Consider the following 24,881-nt stretch of genomic DNA (forward strand, 5'->3'; position numbering starts at 1 on the left):
AATGCACCAATCCTCCTTCGCTGAATAACGGAACAGCTAATAAAAGTTCTGCTCTGGAAGGGTCATCAGTGGCCTACGTGTGTGACAATGGGTATAATTATGTTGCTGCTATCAAGAGCACGTGCACTGCGAGTGGAAACTGGACCACACCTAGTTCATCATGCCTCAGAGGTGTGCTAAAATAGAATCTTAAAGCAACAGATTAATACTTATGAAAGTATATTTTAAATAATGGCTGATTATCAAATGTAAGCGAAAGCATGATTTTACCCGGACTCGCGAAATTATTTTAATATTTTAAGTTTACCGTTTTGAAAAATTAAAATTATCACTTCCAATAAATGTGAGCTCAAGAAGATCCTCTCTTACCGGATCTGAGGTGGCGATATGTGAGTATAACTCATCTTGTAATATATTGGTCGTCATATTGTAAAATAGGCCTGCTGTGCAAATATCACTAATGATAAAGAAATATGCTATTGATCATTTACAGTGAGAGGAATCTTACTCAGGTCCAGTCAGTCTTGTCGTAGAGCGCATGAAAGTACAATCATGTACCACGAACCTGTCCAAATTTCACCAATTTTTTAAAAAGTTGTTGTATCGCCAAAATGGATTGGTCTTACCGAAATCCATGCAGTTTGGTATGAAAATAATGACTGGGTAATCTATAAACCGAGTTTCTTTGTGTTGAACATCACATTTTATTATTTGATCATTGTTCTACGTTTCCAATGAAAACGCGTGGTACAGATACATCATCTGCAGACAAGCAGGACATTTTCCAGCATTTTTGTTATGACACGAGTTTTCTATAGCTTTTTTTAAATACAATTGTTTAGGTTGCCAATGTGAAATATTTTTGTAAGCGTTCACAGTAAGTTTTATTTCAAGACCGATATCGTTCCAATCAGAGAAAATATTTCTCCAGATTGCCGTTATAGTCAGATATTTTTTGTCGCATTGTTATGGTTGCATCGGGGTAATGTGATAAAAGGCCGATCTAACCTCCGCGATCGAAGGTCTCACTGCACACACTTTTCCTAACTTATTGTTTTAAATTACACCTACCGTAGAGTGTCAAAATCCTCCACTGGTCCAATCTTCTGTTCCAACTTAGACGAAACTACTGGTTGGAAACAAAATACGATCAGACGTGTAAGGTACAATCGAATGGTGTGAACATTGAGGTACAATGCCAGTTAGATCCATGTTGGACCTTTATGGTGTCCTTTTGCGAGTATGGAAGGTTTGTTAATCCTTTTTAGATTTGAAAATTAACCAGCGTGTTAGCACTCTTTACTATCTTCATCTTTGAATGCAAGTGTAAGTACTATAAACATTGCCATATGCACGGATCTGTAATTAGAAATTACTAGCGTATGCACATTTGCTTTGCACGAAAAATTAAGAAAATATATATCTCGAAAATTGGACCGTGGAGAATGAAGTGTTGGGATTTTGGATATTTTGGGTGGATGATAATGTTGTCATTCTTGAGATCTCCACCCTAAAACTAAGCAAGTGAAATGTATGACCATCTCCCTTTGTAAATGCCTAAAATACTGGTGATTATTTTTGGTTTAGAGAAAAGACAAAAAAGAAATGATCCAATTGTATAAAATATTGCCTGTAGTAGGAATTATTAATGTACATGGCTTTAATATTTTTGAGACTCTACGGTAGGTGTGATTTAAAACAATAGGTCATGAAAATAATCAAGCAGAAATGAGGTAGCGCGTTGAAACTCTTAAAACGGGTTGGTAAAAACATTACAAAAACAAACAAACAAAATAATAACTGTGGTCATGAATTAGTTTAGTCCTGTATCAGTTTTCATGGATCACGTAGTGCAAAGAAGACTGAATAAATTCTGGCCACGTCATAAAATCCCTCACTCCCACCTCACCCAGTAAAGGAAAACGACTGCTTGTGACAAACTGACAAAGCAAACCACACCGTAAGCTCATATTATAAAGAATAAACAATTACCTTTAAATCCATACCAAGAATGCCTAAATCTAACTCTTGTATCACCACCAAAGGAGAAGGGAAAAAAATGCTATAAAAATAGACTGGGACTACATTCATACGTACTGAATCGGAACTATTAATTGTGGTCTGATTCCAACAGCGAATGACTTAATTAAAATGTGCTCCTTGAGCACATAAATGCCTGGGGGAAGTGGCTCCAGTTCCTTTCCTAGAAGCAATTAAATAACCTACCATGTAAGCACAAATCAGAGGTACATGCTCGAAAGAGCGCAAACCTCTATAATCCAACATAGATAAAACAGTAGAATGAGTAGACCAATGGAGATATACCGGATGCGACTTACAAACATCCCAACTATATCCACCATGGCGACATTCTTAACCAAGACTATTGACAAGATTGCTTGCAATTAATATGCGATATCTTTAAATCTGCTTTGTGGATTTGAATAAATACAATGTATATCTTTTTATATTCATTTCAGGCAAAATGAGAAAAAAATCGTTTCCCTTAAATTTGACATTGCTGCTATAATGATCAATTATTTAAAAAAAATAATAGTCTTCGCAAAATGTACATGTAACACACAATAAAATTGTAATAAACCCTCTATTTAAATCTCCATGAACACACAGCCCTGTTTGACGGTGCTAGAAATAACGCTAAAGTAAAAGACCAAACTGTATCAATTTGTACTGGATGGATTGATACACAAGGCGACCAATATACTCCTGTAACATCAATGGTGGGGCATAAAAGACAATGTCATTATCTTTGACTCGAGTACAGAATATGTTTCATCTGCATAAATAAAGAAAAACATCATGTATGGGAAAAGTTATAGCTAGCATAATACATTTAACTGTCGTACATGGAATTGCTCAATAAATGCTAAACATGTATATATGAATTGTTGTAAACTTGCAATATTATTTCACGAAACAGATTTACATAATTTATATTTCTGATTTCTTGATGGATGATTGAAGGTGAGTATAGCAAACTGTGGATGAATTAAGTCTTTGAGTTCTCTGCAAGTCCAATCCCCAAACAGGCTCTTGTTTAAAGTTGTTCAATCTGGGAAGAGAGTCTAGGAAACGTATCAAAGAATGTTTATATTCCTTTGATGGACATTATTTCAGTTGGCAACCATTAACACATGGATATACGAGGGAGAGGATCGGAACAACGATCCCATACACGCACATATATACACACATACACAGGGAGAAGAAAACTAATCGGATATATATATATATATATATATATATATATATATATATATATATATATATATCCAGCTCTTCCCACAGTAGAAAGTTCGTACACCTTAAGCTGTCCAGTTACACGTGTTTGGATCTCCAGTACGTTGTTATCCTATCTTGTCAGTTGCCCGAGAATGATGATATTCAGTACGAATATACATGTGTAGGCACAGTTCTGTGGCATTTTAACAACTTAATAGAAAAACGGATATCATCGACTAATAAATTCTATCCGCTTACTCTTGATCTGTGATTCGACTTTTCTAATCGCGAAAATGTGTGTCATTCATTTGTAAGACAGAATTCTGAAGAAAAAAACTTACTACACACTGTGATAGGTAGAACCATATATTGCCTCACTTTCTGGTTGCTTGAAAACATTTGTCTGCTCAAAAATCTGGCTTGAATATCGGAGAGAAAATATTTATTTTATAAACTGATAAATACCTGCATCAAACGCATAACTCTTTACTTGCGTTATTGCATTTCGTATTCTTTGCAAAAAAAGACCCACAATGGCCGCATGTACACATGATAACTTTGCCGGGTTATATCTCACTTTAGATCGAGTTAAAAAAAAAACTTGGAGAAATGCTATCTTAGTCGCGCTGAAATTTATTTGACTTCGAGGTTGATTTGAGTTGAAAGTATGAAGAAATAAATTTGTGGTATCAGTGGCATTTCGACAGCGAAAGCGCCATCAAGAAAGCAGTTTAATCACTATTTAATTCGAATAAAAAATTGCTTCTGTTTTTATTCTGAAAATTAATTCTGCAGTCTCATTTAGAGTTGTAAGAAAATTGTTGACACACTAGCACATTAACAAACCGTCTATGCAGGAGAAACCAATATAAATCACAAATGTAAATGTCTTCGACGTCCACGGTGACGAGTCACTGGTCAAGTGAGAAAAACTCATAAGGCGTTTCTTTTTGGAACTGGTGCTGCAGCTTCCATAATATTTATCTGTAATGTCTTGTTTTGCATACTATTAATCGTTCGTCCTTCATTTTCTTTCCTATTATACAAGAATGGTGGGTTTTCGTTTAATATAATCACAAAATAGACGTTAACAAGAATAACCAGTCTGTGGAACCATTTATTAGAATACAGATTAGGGCCTAGTCTTTGCTTGGAAAAGGCACAGTGGTGTGCTTTTCCTGTTGGATGCGCATGATATTGCTTCAGAACATACTAGCAAGCACATCTACATCAAAGTGATACCTAGTTTGAGAGTGGATTATACCATTATGACTAGTCTAGTTAATGTTTTTTTTTCTAGTCGAACTAGTCTAACAATAAAAATATTAACAGCTACTTGTCGAGGCTGTCCTATTGGATGACCCAGAGAGTTACATTGCATGTTGTTATGTAGCTATCTAGTCTCTAATGATCTTTTGATATCAACTTTACAAAAACTGGTTTCAATTTGGGGTATTTTTATATTACGTCTCTACACCGGTATAGAACAAAATTATGGGCTACGCAAAGCTTAACGACACATGTACTGTTCGCACGAGAATTTCGCACAAGGAAATTTGGGTTATAACAGTCTTGTCTGTTTTACCTGTTCACGAGAAAATCATTAATATAGGATGATCAAATATCGATTGAGAGCTATTGTGGAATGCATGCTTTTTGTTTGTGGTCACTACTATGGCTAGTGACGTCATACTATCATTCCTATTAATAGTTGTTTAATTTAGACTTTTTTTTTCTCTCGCCTATTTTTAGAGTGTGTAAACCCACCCACTGTACCAAATAGTACTCCAAATGAAACGAAGGTTTTACATGGAAACTCGACGGTCTACAAGTGCCATACGAATTACGTTGTATGGCCACCTAACACAAACACGGAAGCACGCTGCGAGTCAGACGGCAAATGGAAATTTTTGGCGAATTTTTCATGCAAAAGAGGTTTGTAATCGCCCGAACTCTTCGTCATTTGTCCCCGTTGGAATGTTGTTTGTCTCCGTAATCAGGTATAAGCAATTTATCCTTCAGTGGGTTCTTTATCCTAAGTCTTTTCAATGACTTTATATACTTTACGTACATGTTGTTGTTGTTGTTGTTGTTGTTGTTGTAGGGTTTAACGCCATTTTTCAGCACAAGATAGGCTATACATGGTGGCCAGTATAAATGGTGGAGGAAGAACCCTGGAAAACTCAGGGAAGAACCACCGACCCACGAGAAGCTACTGGCAGGCTTTCCCACGTACCCACGCTAGCCGAGCCTTGGACTCGAACCCACGCAGACAGAGGTGAGATGGCAGTGATCCGGAACGGTGAGCGTTTTAGACCACTCGGACTTGACGCACATAGCTAGACAAATAATAAAAAGTTAACAGCTATTTGTTGAAACTGTCCTGTTGGATGATTCAAAGAGTTACATTGTATGTTTTTGTGTAGCTATAAGGTCTCCAATGATCTTTTGAAATCAACTTTACAACAACTGGTTTTTATTTTGGATATTTTATATAAGGTCTCTACTCGTGTATGGAACAAATTATGTGCTACACAAAGGTTAATGGCACAGGTGCTTGTTGCACGAGATTTTCGCACATGATGTTTAGGTCATAACAGTAATCTCTGTTTTACTTATTTACAAGTGAAGTAGTCCTATAACTGTCGATTCAGAACCATGGGGGAACGCATGACTTTTGTTTTGTGTCACGACTATGACTATTAATGTCATACTATCATTTATATTAATTTTTTTATTAAAAAAATTTCTTTCGTCTCTTTCTAGAGTGTCAAAACCCACCCCCTGTACCGAATAGTACTCCAAGTAAAACGAAAGTTCTCCATGGAAACTCGACGGTCTACCAGTGCAATTCGAGTTACGTTGTATGGCCACCTGACACAAACACGGAAGCAAGCTGCGATTCAGACGGCAAATGGATATTTTTGGCGAATTTTTCGTGCAAAAGAGGTTTGTCATCGCCCGAACTTCGTCATTTGTCCCCGTTTGCAAATTTAGTCTTTCTCAATGCTCAAGCATAAGCACTTTATCCTTCAGCGAGTTCTTTTTCTTAAGTCTTTTCATTGACCTTATTTCCTTTACTCACATAGAGAAGAAGAAAAATAAATAAGGAAGGGAAGGAGAAAGGGGAGAAAAGAGGAATAAAGTATGAGACATTAATTCCATCAGTATTACTCGTTAACATCAAATGATTTTCTACTGCGAATAATGTTTTTCGAACATTAATACAAACAATGCATTCCCGCTCAAAACCAAGTTAAATTGGTTTGGCTGATAATTATAAATAACGATTGTCTTTACACTAAAATATACACAGACTGTCAGGTTCATTTATCTTGTTGAGGTGGGGGGGGGACTCCTATATTGTGATCTGAAAATAACTTCGATTACACTCAGGGATGGTGAAGTTTTCAAACACTTTCAATAGAATGTAAACATACATGGTGTTGACCTTATTTCTTGGGTTTTCTACTGGATCTATTAGACTTTCCAGGTACAGTCAAAAAGCGTAGTATGCACCGCGTTGTGCCGTTTTCTCGTGCAAATCTAGGCCACATACACAAAAAGACATAGCCACGAAAAAATACGACGTGATGAAATAAAGTTACTTTTCTATCTACTTCACTTTTTCCTGTCCCAAAGTAGTTTAATAGAATCCACAATGTGACAAGCATCTAGTGTGAGTGTGTGATTTGGATTTTTAACGTAGCTATCACAATTTTCCAGTCATATAGCTACGACGTCTGCAGTGTGGCAGTTTATAGTGATGTATATCACTGAGGCATCATGCCGCAGGCACGTAGCATCATGTCCCACCCAGTCACATTATCCTGACACCAGGCCGACCAGTCCTAACACTAACCTCTTAATGCTGAGCGCCAAGGGAGGAAGCTGCTAGGACCATTTGTATAAGTCTTTATTATAACTAGGCTGGGGTTCGAACCCGCGACCTCCCGCATCCGAGGCGGACGCAGTAACCATTTAAGCCACCGGAGCTTGGTCAGATAGATGCACTCACGATGAGCGTTCATTGTTGAATGAAAGGGAAGAGAGATTGTTGATTTAAAACAAATCGGAATAACTGAGTTTGACCGTGAAGTCCTTAAACAAAATCCTTAGCCTAATATCGTCAGGAGGACAATATAGGCCACATATTTCAGCTATCAAAATAAGATCTGACAATTTTCCTATGCTGATAATCCTTTATCACACACACACACACACACACACACACACACACACTGGCGTCATGGGAAAAGATAATGCCATGTTGGACCTGCTGATGTAATTGGAGTTACTGAGGAAGATGTTCTTCCTAAAGTGGACAATGATTGACATTGTGATGCTACGAGATCACTTGTAGGTTATAATTTACAATAATCGCTTTCTTCTTTCCTTGAAAACGCAGTGAGCATTACGGTTCGAGACTGGTTGTTTTTTTCGGTAGGCGTACGAGTGAAGCTTCGAGCAGCGAACCTTAAAACGCACGGTACACATACTATATTTGTAACAACATAATTTAATTGTAGCAAACAATTATCACATACATCACTTTTTCGTGTGAAAACTTAATTTATTTTTACGTATTCTAACTAAATATACCACAATTTTATGATATATTAAGAACCAAACTTAATTTCTATGGATTTGTTATGAAATTTATTTCAGAGGTTCCCCATTCATGCAGAAAGCCTGAATGAGGAAACTCTTAAATAAATTTGAAAGTCTGAACAAGACTTAGAAATCGGGGACAAAACTAATATAAGAACATTGGTAAAGGGTGCTAACCGGAAGAATCAGCCTTTTCCGCATTTGTATGTAACGGTGGAGGGGGGTATTGTGGTACAAGAACCATTTAAACTTAATTAAAGCTCCGCTCTGGAAGGGTCATGGGTAACCTACATGTGCGATAATGGGCATGATTACGCTCTCTCTCTCTCTATCTTTCTCTTTCTCATAAAGAGCTATTTGAAATGAAACTGTATCAGCGTCTGACTTAATTAATTAATTTCGTACATGGTAACAGACATCGGTGGAAAACCAGGTAAACGTAAAACCCAGCTTAGCTATGGGTAACCTAACATTTTGAACACAAAAAAGAGCAAAGGAGAAAGGCGTGGTCAAACAATAACTATGAATATATATGTACTATCAATATGACGTTAGTTATGTTAGTTTACAATTTTTTTAGTCAGGAAATGCAACTTGTCTGCATATTCTTAATATCATCGAAAGGTTAATTTTGCTTCCCAGGTTTATTTTAGCATTCTGTCAGAATGCTACTACCCTCCTCGATACGTGTAATATTCTAGCAATTATGATAAATTAAAGTCATGGCAACCGGTTCACAAATTATATCTAAGTAATCCAGAGATTGTATCGGCTGTTTGATGGTGCTTTTGCCACTCGTGTTCTAGACCTATTCTGGGATGTGTTTTTGATTGCCTGTCATAAATAAGCAAGTGTGTATAGGTCACTGTTTGCCCGTCTAAAGTCGATGCTTTTTTAAGGCACTACCATTTTCTTGGCTCAACTAACTTTTTTGCACCACAATTTTATTTCCTACCCATTTTCAAAATTTATACAATAATTGTAGAATATGTGTGTACCTTGTTTTCATGTTCTGTCTTGATTTGTCTAGAATGCACTGATCCTCCTTCGCTGACTTTTGGAACAGCCAATGAAACCTCCGCTCTGGAAGGGTCATCAGTGGCCTACAAGTGTGATAATGGGTATAATTCTGTTGATGCTATCAACAGCACGTGCACTTCAAGTGGAAACTGGACCGCGCTCAGTTCCTCTTGTCTCAGAGGTGTGTTAAGATCGAATCTTAAAGTAAAATATGATAATTTCTTTAGATATATTTTAAATTTAATTTTTTTATATTATTAAAGTATGAAAATGAATGCAGGATTACATCAACACTAACGAAAATGTCTGTATATTCAGGCTACCCCGTGTGAAAAACTTGAAACGACCAGCGCTCTCAAATGTGAAATCAAGAAGACTATCTATTCATGTTACACATCATAACATTTTATCGGAATCGAATTAAAATGGAGTCATTGAGGCATACCAATATCAGTACAGAGAAATATCAAATTGCTTTTTTCGGAAACATATTTAATGTGTGTTAGAAATTATGTCTACCAAATATTGTCAAGATAGTAAGTAAGGGCCACCGTAAAGCAATCTTTTTAAAAGTTATTGTAGTTTTGTTAATATGTAAGTTTTATCGGCGACTTTTTTTTCTTTTCGCAGTTTCATGTTTCCATTTCATTATCCATACACATAAAGGCCGATAAATGCAAGAAATTTGCAATGTGTACCATATAATTCTATTCGCTGAATAGATTTCTGGAAATATAATCTCTCTCTCACTCTCGTCAAGAGCTATTTGAAATGAAACTGCATCAGCGTCTGACCTAATTAATCAATTTCGTACATGGTAACAGACATCAGTGGAAAACCAGGTAAACGTAAAGCCCAGCTTAGCTATGGGTAACCAAACATTCTTAACACAAAAAAAAGCAAAGGAGAAAGACGTGGTCAAACAATAACTGTGAATAGATATGTACTATCAATAGGACGTTAGTTATGTTAGTTTACAATTTATTTTAGTCAGGAAATGCAGCTTGTCTGCATATTCTTAATATCATCGAAAGGTTAATTTTGCTTCCCAGGTTTATTTTAGCATTCTGTCAGAATGCTACTACCCTCCTCGATACGTGTAATATTCTAGCAATTATGATAAATTAAAGTCATGACAACCGGTTCACAAATTATATCTAAGTAATCCAGAGATTGTATCGGCTGTTTGATGGTGCTTTTGCCACTCGTGTTCTAGACCTATTCTGGGATGTGTTTTTGATTGCCTGTCATAAATAAGCAAGTGTGTATAGGTCACTGTTTGCCCGTCTAAAGTCGATGCTTTTTTAAGGCACTACCATTTTCTTGGCTCAACTAACTTTTTTGCACCACAATTTTATTTCCTACCCATTTTCAAAATTTGTACAATGATTGTAGAATGTGTGTACCTTGTTTTCATGTTCTGTCTTGATTTTTTTAGAATGCACTGATCCTCCTTTGCTGACTTTTGGAACAGTCAATGAAACCTCCGCTCTGGAAGGGTCATCAGTGGCCTACAAGTGTGATAATGGGTATAATTCTGTTGATGCTATAAACAGCACGTGCACTTCAAGTGGAAACTGGACCACGCTCAGTTCCTCTTGTCTCAGAGGTGTGTTAAGATCGAATCTTAAAGTAAAATATGATAATTTCTTTAGCTATATTTTAAATTTAAATTTTTTATATTAGTAAAATATGAAAATGAATGCAGGAATACGTCAACACTAACGAAAATGTCTGTATATTCAGGCTGCCCCGTGTGAAAAAACTTGAAACGACCAGCGCTCTCAAATGTGAAATCAAGAAGACTATCTATTCATGTTACACATCATAACATTTTATCGGAATCGAATTAAAATGGAGTCATTGAGGCATACCAATATCAGTACAGAGAAATATCAAATTGCTTTTTTCGGAAACATATTTAATGTGTGTTAGAAATTATGTCTACCAAATATTGTCAAGATAGTAAGTAAGGTCCACGTAAAGCAATCTTTTAAAAATTATTGTTGTTTTGTTAATATGTAAGTTTTATCGGCGACTTTTTTTTTCTTTTCGCAGTTTCATGTTTCCATTTCATTATCCATACATAAAGGCCAGTTAAATGCAAGAAATTTGCAATGTGTACCATATAATTCTATTCGCTGAATAGATTTCTGGAAATATAATCTCTCTCTCACTCTCGTCAAGAGCTATTTGAAATGAAACTGCATCAGCGTCTTACTTAATTAATTAATTTCGTACATGGTAACAGACATCAGTGGAAAACCAGGTAAACGTAAAGCCCACCTTAGCTATTGGTAACCAAACATTTTGAACACAAAAAAGAGCAAAGGAGAAAGGCGTGGTCAAACAATAACTATGAATAGATATGTACTATCAATAGGACGTTAGTTATGTTAGTTTACAATTTTTTTAGTCAGGAAATGCAGCTTGTCTGCATATTCTTAATATCATCGAAAGGTTAATTTTGCTTCCCAGGTTTATTTTAGCATTCTGTCAGAATGCTACTACCCTCCTCGACACATGCAATATTCTAGCAATTACGATAAATTAAAGTCATGGCAACCGGTTCACAAATTATATCTAAGTAATCCAGAGATTGTACCGGCTGTTTGATGGTGCCTTTGCTACTCATGTTCTATACCTATTCTCGGATGTGCTTTTGTTTTCCTGTCATAAATAAGCAAGTATATATAGGTCACTGTTTGCCCGTCTAAAGTCAATGCTTTTTTAAGGCACTACCATTTTCTTGGCTCAACTAATTTTTTTGCACCACAATTTTATTTCCTACCCATTTTCAAAATGTATACAATAATTGTAAAATATGTGTGTACCTTGTTTTCATGTTCTGTCTTGATTTTTCTAGAATGCACTAATCCTCCATCGCTGACTTTTGGAACAGCCAATGAAACCTCTGCTCTGGAAGGGTTATCAGTGATCTACAAGTGTGATAATGGGTATAACTCTGTTGATGCTATAAACAGCACGTGCACTTCAAGTGGAAACTGGACCGCGCTCAGTTCCTCTTGTCTCAGAGGTGTGTTAAGATCGAATCTTTAAGTAATAGATGATAATTTCTTTGAATATATTTTAAATAATACTTTTATTTTAATTATCAAAGTATGAAAATGAATGCATGATTGCATCAACACTAACGAAAATATCTGTATATTCAGACTGACCCGTGTTAAAAACTTGAAATGATCAGCGCTCTCAGATGTGAAATCAAGAAGACTATCTATTCATGTTACACATCATAACATTTTATCGGAATTGAATTCAAATGGAGTCATTAAGGCATACCAATATCAGTACAGAGAAATATCAAATTGCTTTTTTCGGAAACATATTTAATGTGTGTTAGAAATTATGTCTACCAAATATTGTCAAAATAGCAAGTATGGACAGCGTGAAGCAATCTTTAAAAATGTTATTGCAGTTTTGTTGATAGATAATGTAATTGTTATCGGTCACTTTTTTCTCTTTCCGCAGTTTCATTATCCATACACATGAGTGCCTGTTAAATTCAATAAATTTGCAATGTGTACCATATAATTTTATTCACTTAATAGATTTCTGGAAATATAATCTCTTTCTCTCTTAAAATTGATTTTCCCTCACGTTGTTACACTGAGCAATTAATGTATACTTAAATTTGCGATTTTAAGGAAATCAAACCGGAAGTATCAGTACGGCTATTGTCGTCGAAAAGTTTGACCATTTCAGTTTATAGAGATTGGCGGCCACCGAACTCATTGTTGAAGTTCATGCATGAGAACTTTCCGTACCATAAGATACATTATTCCGACGACCATGGATTTAATGACGTAGATCACTGCACTAATTATAAATGAACGAATGCCTTTTAGCACTTCACTGAGACAACGTTAACGTCAATCACTCTATATGCGCCATCGGAGTTTGTGCTAAGGGGACACCTTGCCATGGCTGATAACGGGATCTGCGAGGAGACATTACTAAAATCAACATCATCGTGGTTGCAATAATAATATATGTATAACACTTCATTCTCATCAACCAATTTTTGAGGCAATTATGAACACATATATGTAACACAATCCTTGTAACCCAGGTTCATTAATTTGGCCAGGTCGTATAGGGTAAAACATGAGACAACCAAGATTGCATTTTAAAGTGTTTATGGCGACCTGTATTTATTATTGTCTCACACATAGGATACGCTCATGTAATGTGCTCAATAGAAAAAGTAGATTACTGTTATTTTTATGTGTTGGTGTTCATCACGTATTATCTACAATTTATTGGCGTTCACAAGAGACGCACAGCAATATTAGGGTTTGTTTGGGCTAGGGAAGCTTTTAGGAAATTTTGAATAAAATTTTTGGTGCGCATCAGAGATGGACAACAACAGTTGTGGTTTGTTTGATATTAACTGAGCACTTTTAATGTGTTTTGCAAAGTGACTTTCTTAGCTTTTGCTCTTTTTAATTTTGTTATTGCTTGGTCTAAAGGGCACTTTTAAGCTTTGAAACCACTGAGATCTTCTGATCTATTGTATTTTCAACAATTCCTGCAAATGACCTTTGTTCATGAATAACATAAATACATGTAAAATAAAATATGAGCATGTTTATTACTTCTTTAAGTATTTATAATACAGTAATAAATAATATTTCACAAAATAGATGAAATCGAAAATAGTCTGCATCGAATCCAATAACTCGTCTACGAACTGTAACAGCAATAATCTTCTTCAGAATGCACCGACCCACCGTCTCCTCTTCGAAATGCTACGACAACGGCAACCTCGTCCTTGGCCGGACAAGCTATCGTCTACATGTGCAGTGATGGTCTAAGCCCCGTCAACGTCACCGAACTGATGTGTCTGGAGGACGGGAGGTGGAGCGAAGCAAATTTCCTCTGTGAATGAACAAACCTATCCTCAGATGATTTATCCATTTTCTTTAAATAAAGCTTCGATGTTTGCTATATACTTTCCCTTAATTGCTAGTTTAGTACCAATGTGAATATGTTATTTCGTGAAAAGAGACAGGACGCACTGTTATTTTGACTTTATATTCTTATTTGAACGATCATCATGAAGCAAGCTGGGAGAAACAGCAGATTGATTTCTAATTATTTAGCGGTGAGATGATTGCATAGTCATCAATTTCTAACACACGCATGAATGTTAGTTATCACTGTTTAAACGAATGCGCGTGCCCATGAATTCTAATGTATCAAACAACTGCAAACGATTCTAGAAGGACACGAAGTGTATGTGATTCCCCAATGTTCTTGAAATTAAGTTTAACATAGTATGCATTATTTCTATTGCCTAGATGCGATTTTTTAAAATCCTTTTGTTGCGAATTGGAATGATTGTGGATGAAAACCAGAGCTTTTATATTTTTAAGAGAGCCTCTGTTAAGCAATGATATTTCAAACCAAATCGGGAGAGTATGTTACGTATATTTCTTCAGGGTAGCGAGACTGTGTATTTATGCCGTGAGTTTGTTTTGGAGTTTTCTAGTATCCTTAACTTGCAAACAGAAGTAAAATCTGGCAGTCTGGACAAATGCGTTGAATAGTTGAGAGACTGAAGGAGAGTGCCATTCATCTAAATAAAATATTCTCAGAAAAATGTGTCAGCAAGGTCAAATGTACCATATAAAATATTTCCTCGTTCCCTTTATTTCATTCAGTTCCCATAGTTCGTTCTTAATGACATAAAACTTCCCACAATAATAAGTATTACGCTGAAACTTAATAGAAATTCTTACGATGTAGAAAGCAAATCTTCAAAATTCATAATTACCAACCTTTACACAATCTTAAGATGCATCTCTGTAGGCATCTGGGTTTTAAAGACAACAGTTGAATTCGTGTATTTTCACTAACTGCCTCACGAATACCGCTTTTGCTTCAAATAGCGTCTTCCTTTTCTGTGTGTTTAAAGTATCTTACTCGTGTATTTCTAAAAAAAAATGCTTCAAGAGAAAAATAAAACGTTATCAACAATTCTTGTTTTGCCAGATATTTTATACAGTGTGTTAACGAGAGGTTTACCTTTTTATGAAATATTCACTGTTTGAATTAGAGTCATATGTGCATCGGAAACTTAATGCAGATTTCATGTGAATAATAATCGGCAAATGAATTTAACCATAACTGGCAATTTTGTTTCATCGAATACATAGAAAACATACTTTAAGTGGTAATTGGGGATACCGTAGGGACAAACACCCACATTTATTCACTTACACCGACCCACACAGATTCACCAACACCTACATATACTAACCATCATCGACACTTCCTAACCAGTACTTGCCCCTACTAACAGAAGTGTCAATGTTGGATAAAATGTAAAAGGGATGGGGGTGGAATGACACCAAGCGCCAATAACAGTAAGCAAAACTAAAATCGTACAATATTATAACCCTAACAACTCTGCAAATAAAACTAAAATCCGTTATAATCATATGATTGATAGGGATAGGTAGGTGTATCTATCCATGCATATATATATATATATATATATATATATATATATATATATATATATATATATATATATATATATATATAATACAAATAATACTATCATACAGGTTAGGGAATCTTTAATTCGTACTCTACGGAGATTCTAACCCAGGTCTGCTGGTAAACGGCACTCATCGCCTTGCCTGCACACACGAGCCCATATTCCCTCATGACCGTGCACACATCACCAGAAATGATGCTACTCAATCGGTGTTATATATATGCACTCGTGTGTAGCAGACACACTCGCACGACGACCTAGTAATTAATTCTCATCTGTCTACACATTCATTCCGGATTCCTATGAAATGAATCGAGGTATTTAGAATTAATTATAGAGAATTATAAATAGACATCAGACAGAAAGGAAAGTGCTATCCTGGATTCTATAGAAGAATGCATTCGTCTATAGAATCCAGGGATAGTGCCGTTCGTTCCGTCTGTATATATATATATATATATATATATATATATATATATATATATATATATATATGCCCATAACATTTACATGCTGCTATCGCTTTTATATTATCACATATAAAAAAGACACAAGAAAACACAAGAGGTTTAAGGATAAATATATATATATATATATATATATATATATATATATATATATATATATACACACACACACTGCAGACGTCATAGCAATATGACTGAAACATTTTAAAGCTATGTTTTAAATCCAAAACACATACACACATTCACCTACCTACCTACCTATATGTGTATCTATTGATCTACCTATCTACTATTGTTTTTAATTTAAATGCTTAATTGACATGACTAAGATACTGTACAGTCAATTAACCATACTATAACATCGCGCAAGTAACTAATTCAACATCTGAACCATGACATCTCCACCCACATCCCTCTGCCCAAAAAGATAAGGTTTACTTTATTTTGCAACCTTCAAAACCACTGTAAAATCTTTGAGCCAAGTAATGTTAAATATGAAACTTTAAGCATTAATTTAGTCCAATAAAAACAGATACCTTCTGATATGCAAATATAAGCAAGCAGTTAAATGTGTTCCACCTTTAGGGAAATGGGGGCCTGATGTTTAAAATCAGGCAGAAAGAAATGTGTTTGTACAGACTGATTTTCAATCGCAGAGGATTGATAATATGTCTTGTCTTTATCTTTCCTCTTTATTCTCCTTGAAGTAGTAATATGTTTTGATGGTGTTGATCTAATTTTAACTTTTAGGGCGTCAAGCAGAATCTGATGTCAGTGATAAAGGAGTATCCTCATTTTTTATCTCTCAGAGAAATATAGGACTGCAAGACAAAAATTATACGAACATTAAAGGAAAGACTGCGTATTTGCACATGTTTATCCATAAAATCAGTGTTTTAAAAACAAATTCAGTTGCAGTCTTTAATATAATAACAATTAACTCCCACTACAATGAACTATGAAGTCACTTTATGGCCATTAAATGTACTTTTTGTTATCTGATGCAGAATTTCTATTAATATTTTTTTCTATTAATTGTATGTCTCAAACATATCATGGCAAAATTTAATGGAAGAGGATTATTCTAAATCAACATTATTACTTGAATACAGAGAGATTGTACGTAAGCGCCAGCAAACCAAAACATGTATTGTCACATCGTAGTGACAGTTTGAAGTATTCCTCTTTAAATATTTCTCTTCATTAAATCTATATTTCGAGTTTTGCCATTGTGATGGTCCATTTATAAATATGAAACAAATGAATTTAAAGCAAACTGCCATATTCATTTTACAAATGGTTGCCAAGAAACAAGATTCCAAAGTACCCACTTGTGCAATATGCTTAAAGACAAAAAAGCTTGTTAATTAATACTGCAGAAACAAACATCTGTAATTAAATACTGAATTGTACCAGTTATGAACCACAAAAACTAAAGACAGAATTCAAACCAAAAGAAAATAATCCATTGCACAAAAGACTTATAAATATGCTTCAACGGGATGCGCTTGTTCATTTGGACACAGTCTCTCAGAGCTTTTAATAATGGGCATATTGCAGTCTGACTTTTGGTTTCACTTTGCATGTAAAGTCGCGCATTAGCAAAACTCATTATATATATATATATATATATATATATATATATATATATATATATATATATATACAATTACTGAGTATTTATTTTACTTTTTTTGTTGTTATATTCAACATGTATGATGTGATATTTGTAAATCCAATATCTGACTGATAACTGTACTCCCATAAATGGTGTTTCTTCAGTACATATACTATTCAGGGTTATATTTCCATGTCTTCACTACATGTACTATTCAGGGTTATATCTCCATGTCTTCAGTACATGTACTATCCAGGGTGATATCTCCATGTCTTCAGTACATGTACTATTCAGGGTTCTGTCTCCATGTCTTCAGTACATGTACTATTCAGGGTTATATATCCATGTCTTTAGTACATGTTCTATTCAGGGTTATATCTCCATGTCTTCAGTACATGTTCTATTCAGGGTTATATCTCCATGTCTTCAGTACATGTACTATTCAGGATTATATCTTCATGTCTTCAGTACATGTACTATTCAGGGTTATGTCTCCATGTCTTCAGTACATGTACTATTCAGGGTTATATCTCCATGTCCTCAGTACATATACTGTTCAGGGTTATATGTCCATCTCTTCGAAATGTATCGGGTATAGTCACCATAATAGTTTTACCTTGTAGCTGAATTTATGTAATTGGATGGAATGTTGCGAACATTTGTTTTGGGTTCTCCGTGCAAGATAAGCTACAAGGCGGCCAGTATAACTGGCAGAGGAAGAACCTGGGAAAATCACAGAACCAGCATCTATGAAAAAAATTAAACTTCTTAACGGTTGTTTCATTGAAAAAATTGCCTTTTTATCAGGGATTCTAAGCAGTTTGTCAATATCAACGTTTTCAATCAGATACATTTACGTACGACTTTTGGTTCCATTTTTACATGTTTAATAGTACCAGACACGTTTCTGGTATTTGACAATCCAGTTTTCTAGTCAACTTAAGTTGGAAACTGTTCCACCTTCGTATTACAATGTCCTTACAATCATCTAAATGAAAAGACTTTTAAGAACGAAAAACAAAACAAAAAAAGCAAAAAACCACAACAAAAACAACGAAAACTCCAATGCAGATAAACTCACAGTTAACTGAAATGGAAATGATGCCAGCATGAACTATTGATGAAAACCTCTGATATTTTGCTCTGTTTATTAGTCTAGCAAACGACGTTAATGACATCTAAATTGATAGATGACATAAAGTGATTTCTTTATGAATTCGCCTCGCCCCATCTTATTTATGATGAAATGACCTTATACCGTCTAACCTGTACGGTAACATATACATCAAAAGTCGGTTCCATGTTGCAGAACTACTATAGTAGCAAGTACGTTGAATTACGTCACTTTTTTCTTACATTTTCTGCTAGGTGAGGAAAACTGTGTACGGCTTATCTTCCAAACATTTAAGAGACCAATTTGCAATAAAGTTCTTTTTATGATTTTCCACCAACCTCGACCAGTTTCAAACGAGGCTATGTATGTCGGTTGCGCAATATGTGGAGTTGTGATAATGGCATGACCTTCCATTAGATTTACAATCCAGTGAATCCATTAGAAACGTTTAGAAACTTTGAAGAGGAAACATATCCAGTATATAGAATCTTTGAAAAATTAATTGTAATGAATATGTCCAGTGATAAATGGTGTATTTATATTTAATTTCTTTTACCTGTTTTAGTTGTTTTATGTATAACTGCTTAATGCGATATGTTTGATATGTAATAACATCTTGCTTGTGTGTGTCTATCATTTATTAGACATACATTTTACACAATATTCATGTTTCTTGTTGCTTTTATTTTTGTATTGTGTCTTATCCACCTTTTCTCCCTAAATTTTTGCAGTTATTGTACATTTTATAATCTCTGTCTGCGGCGGTTCGAGTCTAAGATTCAGCCAATGTGGGCATGTGAGAAAGCTTGCCAGTAGCTTCTCGTGGGTCGGTGGTTCTTTCCGGGGTTCTCCGGGTTCTTCCTCCACCATTAATACTGGCCGCCATGTATAGCCTATCGTGCTGAAAAATGGCGTTAAACCCCACAACAACAACAACAACAACATTTTATAATGTCCATTATGTTTTTTTCTTTGTCCAACTGTCATCTGTATATTTAACTTTGCATACTTGAGTTATGTTGCCTTTGAAAACAATTGTTTTGCAGTTTCGGTAGAAATCTATATTCTCAGTTATTGAGCAAAGCTAAAATTAAATTAAAGTGTAGATGAAAATCACCCTGACAAATTTAATGAGATGTTTCAAACTCACAACTGAATAATTCTTTATTAATCTCAATTTATATAACTTTTTATTTTTAATCTTATCTCACATATGTACATCTTAGCGCAAGATAGTTCTAGAAGCACACTGGGTTGAAGATTTATAAATCTAAGGTAAAGAATATGTCCAGATGTACGTATGTAGTCATGATTAATGTTTGTCTGTCTGTCTGTTTCTCCTAAACAATGAAAGTGTATTGTGGGTTCAAAATAATCAAAGACCACTTTTAAGCTAAATCAATCAATTAGTTGATAAAGTCGCTATAAATCAAAAGTTGATTTAATGATCCACCATAATGAAGTGTGTGTGTGTGTATATGATTTGGATTTTTAACGTAGCTGTAACAATTTTTCAGTCATATCGCTACGATGTCTGCAGTGTGGCAGTTTAAAGTGATGTCTAGCACTGGGGTATCATGCCGCAGACATGTTGTATGATGTCCCACCCAATCACATTATCCTGACACCAGGCCGACCATTTCTAACACTAACCTCTTAATGCTGAGCGCCAAGCGAGGCAGCTGTATGTACCATTTTTGTAAGTCTTTGGTATGTCTCGGCCGGGGATCGAACCCACGACCTCCCGAATCCGCTCTAACTACTAGGCCACCGGAGCAGTTCATAATGAGAGGTAAATAATCAAATGATATTATCAGGAATATTAACAGTAACAGTTTCGCTACTAAAGAAAATAATGAAATCGCACCTACGAATCTACTAATAACAATCTTAATAGTTCATGAATTAACAAAATAATGTATGGCACTTAGCAGTTTTAATGGTAGTAGTTTCATGACAAAGAAAATAACGTAATGATACATATCTATATTAATAGTAGCTGTTGTTATTGTTTTAGGTGTAATGCCATTTCTCAGCACAAGTTAGGCTATACAATGGAACCAATATAATTGGTGGAGGAAGAACCTGGGAAAACCCGGTAAGAACCACCAACTCTTGGGAAACAACTGGCACATACCTACATTGGCCGAACCCGAGACAGGAACCCATATGGACAGAGGTCAGATGGCAGTGATCAGTAAAGGCAAGCGCAGTTTCACGATTAATAAAATAATGTAATGGCACTTATAAAGATGAATAATTTAAAATAGCAGTTTCATGACTAACAAAATAATGGGAATATATCAGAAAATAGTACAAGAAATTCATCTGGGATGAATATCTGAAATTTATTTCAGCATAAAAATATTTGACTGAAACATACATACATACATACATACATACATACATACGTCATCTAATCTTGCCAAATATATTGGTTGTAGTGTATAGCCTATCATTCTCTAAAAAATGACTTTAAACCCACAAAACTGATTGTGTAACCTAGAATACTACCAAACTGATGCCATATCACCTAACCAAATCTGTGAGAGAACTATGAATGCCAAGAAAAATATGGAATTATCTACATAAAAAACTAAGAAAACAATGAATTATATACATAAAGAGAGAAAGAGAGAGATTTTCTGTTTAGTTTGGTGTACTACAACACAGCAACACAAGTAGTTTATTTTGATACAAAGGCAAGTACCATGTCTGTGTGTGTGTCTACTTTGAACAATGCCTGGCTGTAGCATATTATGTACATATATAACACAGATGTTTTAGCCTGTAATAAACTTTTAAAAAATGTTATGGATTTATAGTTTATCAGCAAAACATTGAAAATAGATTAAAATTTATGATGTATTTAATGTGAATTTAGATTAGAAACATTAATTCACATCATAAATCAAGAGATGATATCCTAAAATAATATTTGATTTCAAAACTAGTTATTGTGACATCACTTTAGTTATTATGAAGCAATGACAACCATGGGATGAAGGGCAATTAAAAATGGCCATTAGTTACTGAAGTGGGGCTCTATAGTTTTGTAATTTGCATGGGTTAGATTTTTATAGAAAAAGGATTTCCCAGGTTTACCTGATTTTATACTGGCCAATTAAAAAAGACATCGTATATCTTCAGCATTTATTAAGAGAACTTTTAATTCCCTTTAATTTGGTGTATGAATGATGGGTATAATATGGGTTATTGAGTATGCAGCTTGGTCTTACTTTAGATGTGTACCTATAAAAAACTGCTAGCTCCACTTGGTCATTTTCACTTCCTGGACTTCAGAGGTAATTTGTTATAAAAAAAAGGAGCCAATAGCTTTTTCCACGTCACATATATTTGATACTTCATTCTTTGCACTTTCAATACCTTATATTGTCTAGTCCAGCAAAATTCGTGTTCCCTAATTTAATAACTGCTAAAGACAGTGTCCTTTAGACTAAATCAGCCTGGTTTATTGAGTACGTGGGAGCAATCATTTTGGTTAGCTTTGTGCTTAGATCATATACGATTTCAACAAGTATAATATATAAAATAAATCAGCCACAGGACAAGAAGTAACAAAGAGGTATGCTAACATTCTGTCCATAGTCCACTTCACCTTACACCTGTCACTCTCGCAGAAGTTCATATCTTTTTGAGCATAGGTATTATTATTGTATGATTTAATTTTGGTTGTATAGCTGAAACAATTAAGTTGGAAGCATCAGAACAGCAGTTTTGCATAATTCTCCCATTTTTCCCCATTGAACAGTATTCATTAGAAGCAAAGTCCCACATAAGCCCAGCGTAACAGATGAGGTTCATGGAGGTCAAAGTTTAAAATGTTTGATTAAGTCACATGATAAATCTGAATATTCTTAACCTATATGGAAAATACTTGTGATAAAATCACTTGCTTTATCATAATTAAATCACATATTAATAAGTTTACCAAATCCTCCAGAATGGTTCATTTAAAATCTTTATAGTTTCATCTACAAGTACTTGTTGAAAGGGTCAGGTGACAAGATAAAAAGAAAAGTAATAAATAAAAGTTATGAAAAAGGGTGGCTAGCAATGACTGACAATTTAAAAATTTTTTACTTTCTCTCAAAATATCTTGGATCAGAAGCATACTTACCAAAATAAAATGGAGTAAACTAACATTTCACTATTTTAATTTCTTATAGGAATTTAACAAGTTTGGTATCAGTTATAAAAAAGGAACATAGAAGATGTTGATAATATATTTTGGAAGGATGTTTTTATTTCTTATAACATATATTCTAAAGAGTTTATTCCAAAGACTTTTTTCAGATTTTCAGATTTTTTTGCTGAAGCCCAAATGTATAATAAAAATATTAGGGTCAGAGGGTCTTTATATTTTAGCATAAATTAGTTTGGAAAAGGTATACTATTTATAAACAATATTGTCTAGAATATGGACAATTCCTTGGCAAAAAGTAAATGAAATATATAATACTGAAATTAACTTTTTACAATATGCAGGAGTCCTTAACTCCATCATATATGAATAAATTATCTATTAAATCCCAGAGAGAAACTTTGGAAAAGCCTTGTATTTCAAAAAGACCTTACGTTTCCTTGAAACAAAGAAAGGCTGCAGGTCTGGACAGACTAAGATCAAGTTCACAACAACTAAATTTCACATTTTGTTGGGTAAGTTACTGTGCAACCTGGACCTGTACTCATGTTTGGGTTTGTACAAATACAGTCAGTAAGAAAATATTCATAACAACTTCTTGTAACAGTTGAATGGCAAATAATAATAACTTTTTTGACATCTTATACTGTTTGTAATTCATTCATTGCACATTCATATTTTCTAGTCTGACAAAATTAATTTTCCATTTTAATAGCTGCTAAAGACAGTGTACTCAACAGTAAATCATGCCAATTCTGCAAGCACACAAGAGCAGTCATTTTTGTTAGCTATGTCCTTAGATCATGTACGATTTTCATAGTTACAATATCAAAGAAATTTCTGCCACAGGGCATGAAAGTAGGATACAGGTATGCCAACATTACCTCCATTATGAACAATAGAGATGCTAACCACTTCAGCATACAAGACTCACTGTACTAATTGTATGGAAAAATAGGAATCAGTCTAGAAATTGGTGAAGATAAAATAAAGTATGTACGAGTCTGGATGGCCAAAATTGGTTGATAATAGAGTAATTAGGTTTTAGTAAAACAAATCTTTTGAGAGCTGATCATATTTGTAACTGATTTTTTTTTAGAGACATCATTTTATTGATGTAGTTTCAGTCTTTTAATAGTGTTAAGTTTGGAACGCTCATTACTGAATTAGCACGTGACTCTTTGGTGTGGAATTGAAAGCACATATTTCAAGCACAAATAGGTGCTGACAATACCAAAGCTTGTGTCCTTTTTTCTACACTAAAGCTGTCATCCAGGATTAATCTACACTGATCATGCACTCTCAGAAATTTAAAGTTACTGAATTTTAATATCATGGTGTTTGCATAGTTTTACATATACATGATCTGAATTAGTACTTTGAGTCCTACACCTGTCACCCCAACCCCCCTTTCTCCTCATAAGTCTGACGTTTTATCAACAAAGTACGGCGAAATTTCTGACAACATATCACCTTATCGGTAATATAAGTGTTCATTTATATTACCGATAATGTGATTTAAAGTTGTCAGAGATTTCGTCGTACTTTATTGATAAAACGACACACTCATGTGCTCTCTCTTTCTCATAAGTTCACACTATCTATTGAGCGCTCCCTACATCCGATGTACATGCGACGAAAAAGCAGAGATCATTCCGACTGGGTCTAGACATGCTGGATTTATATAGTGTTATAAAATCTAGTGAGTAACGAGAGCTATAAAAGCAGTCTAAGTAATAGACTGGTTCTGATAATTTTCTGTATTGAGTTCTAGGCTTACAAGAATGTAGCTTTGGCAGTCCATGTAGTCGCATGGAAGACGACTAGATAGATAGATACTGAAGCGACGAGATCTTACAAGAGTTAGAAGATATTATATCTTACAACGTTGTATGATAGAAGATGCAGAGGTGTCCATCATGTCCACAGTGCAACAGCGTGTTTGTTGCAAAAGGTTAAAACTGACATTAAAATTATACACGCAAATTTGATGCACCATTCACGGCTTCCTCAGCCATCAACACTTGGACTCTAGCAACAGGGGATTATTTTTTTTTTCCTATCAGAATTTTCGAATAATAAAAGTGGAATGTTTTCTGCATAATTCGAGTGTG

At 34.7% G+C, this 24,881-nt stretch overlaps 2 protein-coding genes and 1 long non-coding RNA gene across 5 annotated transcripts in view; 2 read left to right on the forward strand and 1 right to left on the reverse strand.

Annotated features, from left to right (window-relative positions):
* Positions 1 to 13,786, forward strand: part of LOC149786251 (sushi, von Willebrand factor type A, EGF and pentraxin domain-containing protein 1-like) — a 41,963-nt gene extending 28,177 nt beyond the window's left edge. Inside the window, exons 11-17 of the mRNA XM_089976632.1 lie at positions 1 to 171; positions 4,996 to 5,178; positions 6,010 to 6,192; positions 8,885 to 9,055; positions 10,313 to 10,483; positions 11,741 to 11,911; positions 13,614 to 13,786. Coding sequence (XP_089832758.1) covers positions 1 to 171; positions 4,996 to 5,178; positions 6,010 to 6,192; positions 8,885 to 9,055; positions 10,313 to 10,483; positions 11,741 to 11,911; positions 13,614 to 13,786 — 1,223 coding nt within the window. The remainder of the gene's footprint in view (positions 172 to 4,995; positions 5,179 to 6,009; positions 6,193 to 8,884; positions 9,056 to 10,312; positions 10,484 to 11,740; positions 11,912 to 13,613) is intronic.
* On the reverse strand, positions 54 to 24,410 carry LOC149786252 (uncharacterized). 3 transcript variants are annotated; one of them, XR_016424897.1, is made up of 6 exons: positions 14,679 to 14,817; positions 13,590 to 13,776; positions 11,709 to 11,928; positions 10,281 to 10,500; positions 8,853 to 9,072; positions 54 to 188 (listed from the first exon to the last, which is right to left on the reverse strand). It is a non-coding gene; the product is annotated as an uncharacterized LOC149786252 (long non-coding RNA). The 3 variants fall into 3 exon arrangements; XR_016424898.1 differs by lacking the exons at positions 13,590 to 13,776; positions 14,679 to 14,817 and adding an exon at positions 21,855 to 24,410; XR_016424899.1 differs by lacking the exon at positions 13,590 to 13,776 and having other exon boundaries at positions 14,679 to 14,796.
* A 160-nt stretch (positions 24,411 to 24,570) lies between these two features.
* The window catches only part of LOC149786253 (RING finger protein 17-like), a 200,178-nt gene continuing 199,867 nt past the window's right edge, over positions 24,571 to 24,881 (forward strand). Inside the window, exon 1 of the mRNA XM_089976633.1 lies at positions 24,571 to 24,721. Within this exon, the coding sequence (XP_089832759.1) occupies positions 24,670 to 24,721 (52 nt within the window). The 5' untranslated portion in view covers positions 24,571 to 24,669. The remainder of the gene's footprint in view (positions 24,722 to 24,881) is intronic.

Source organism: Sinohyriopsis cumingii, chromosome 12, assembly GCF_028554795.1.
Source record: "Sinohyriopsis cumingii isolate HCF-2022 chromosome 12, ASM2855479v2, whole genome shotgun sequence".
NCBI lineage: Eukaryota > Metazoa > Mollusca > Bivalvia > Unionida > Unionidae > Sinohyriopsis > Sinohyriopsis cumingii.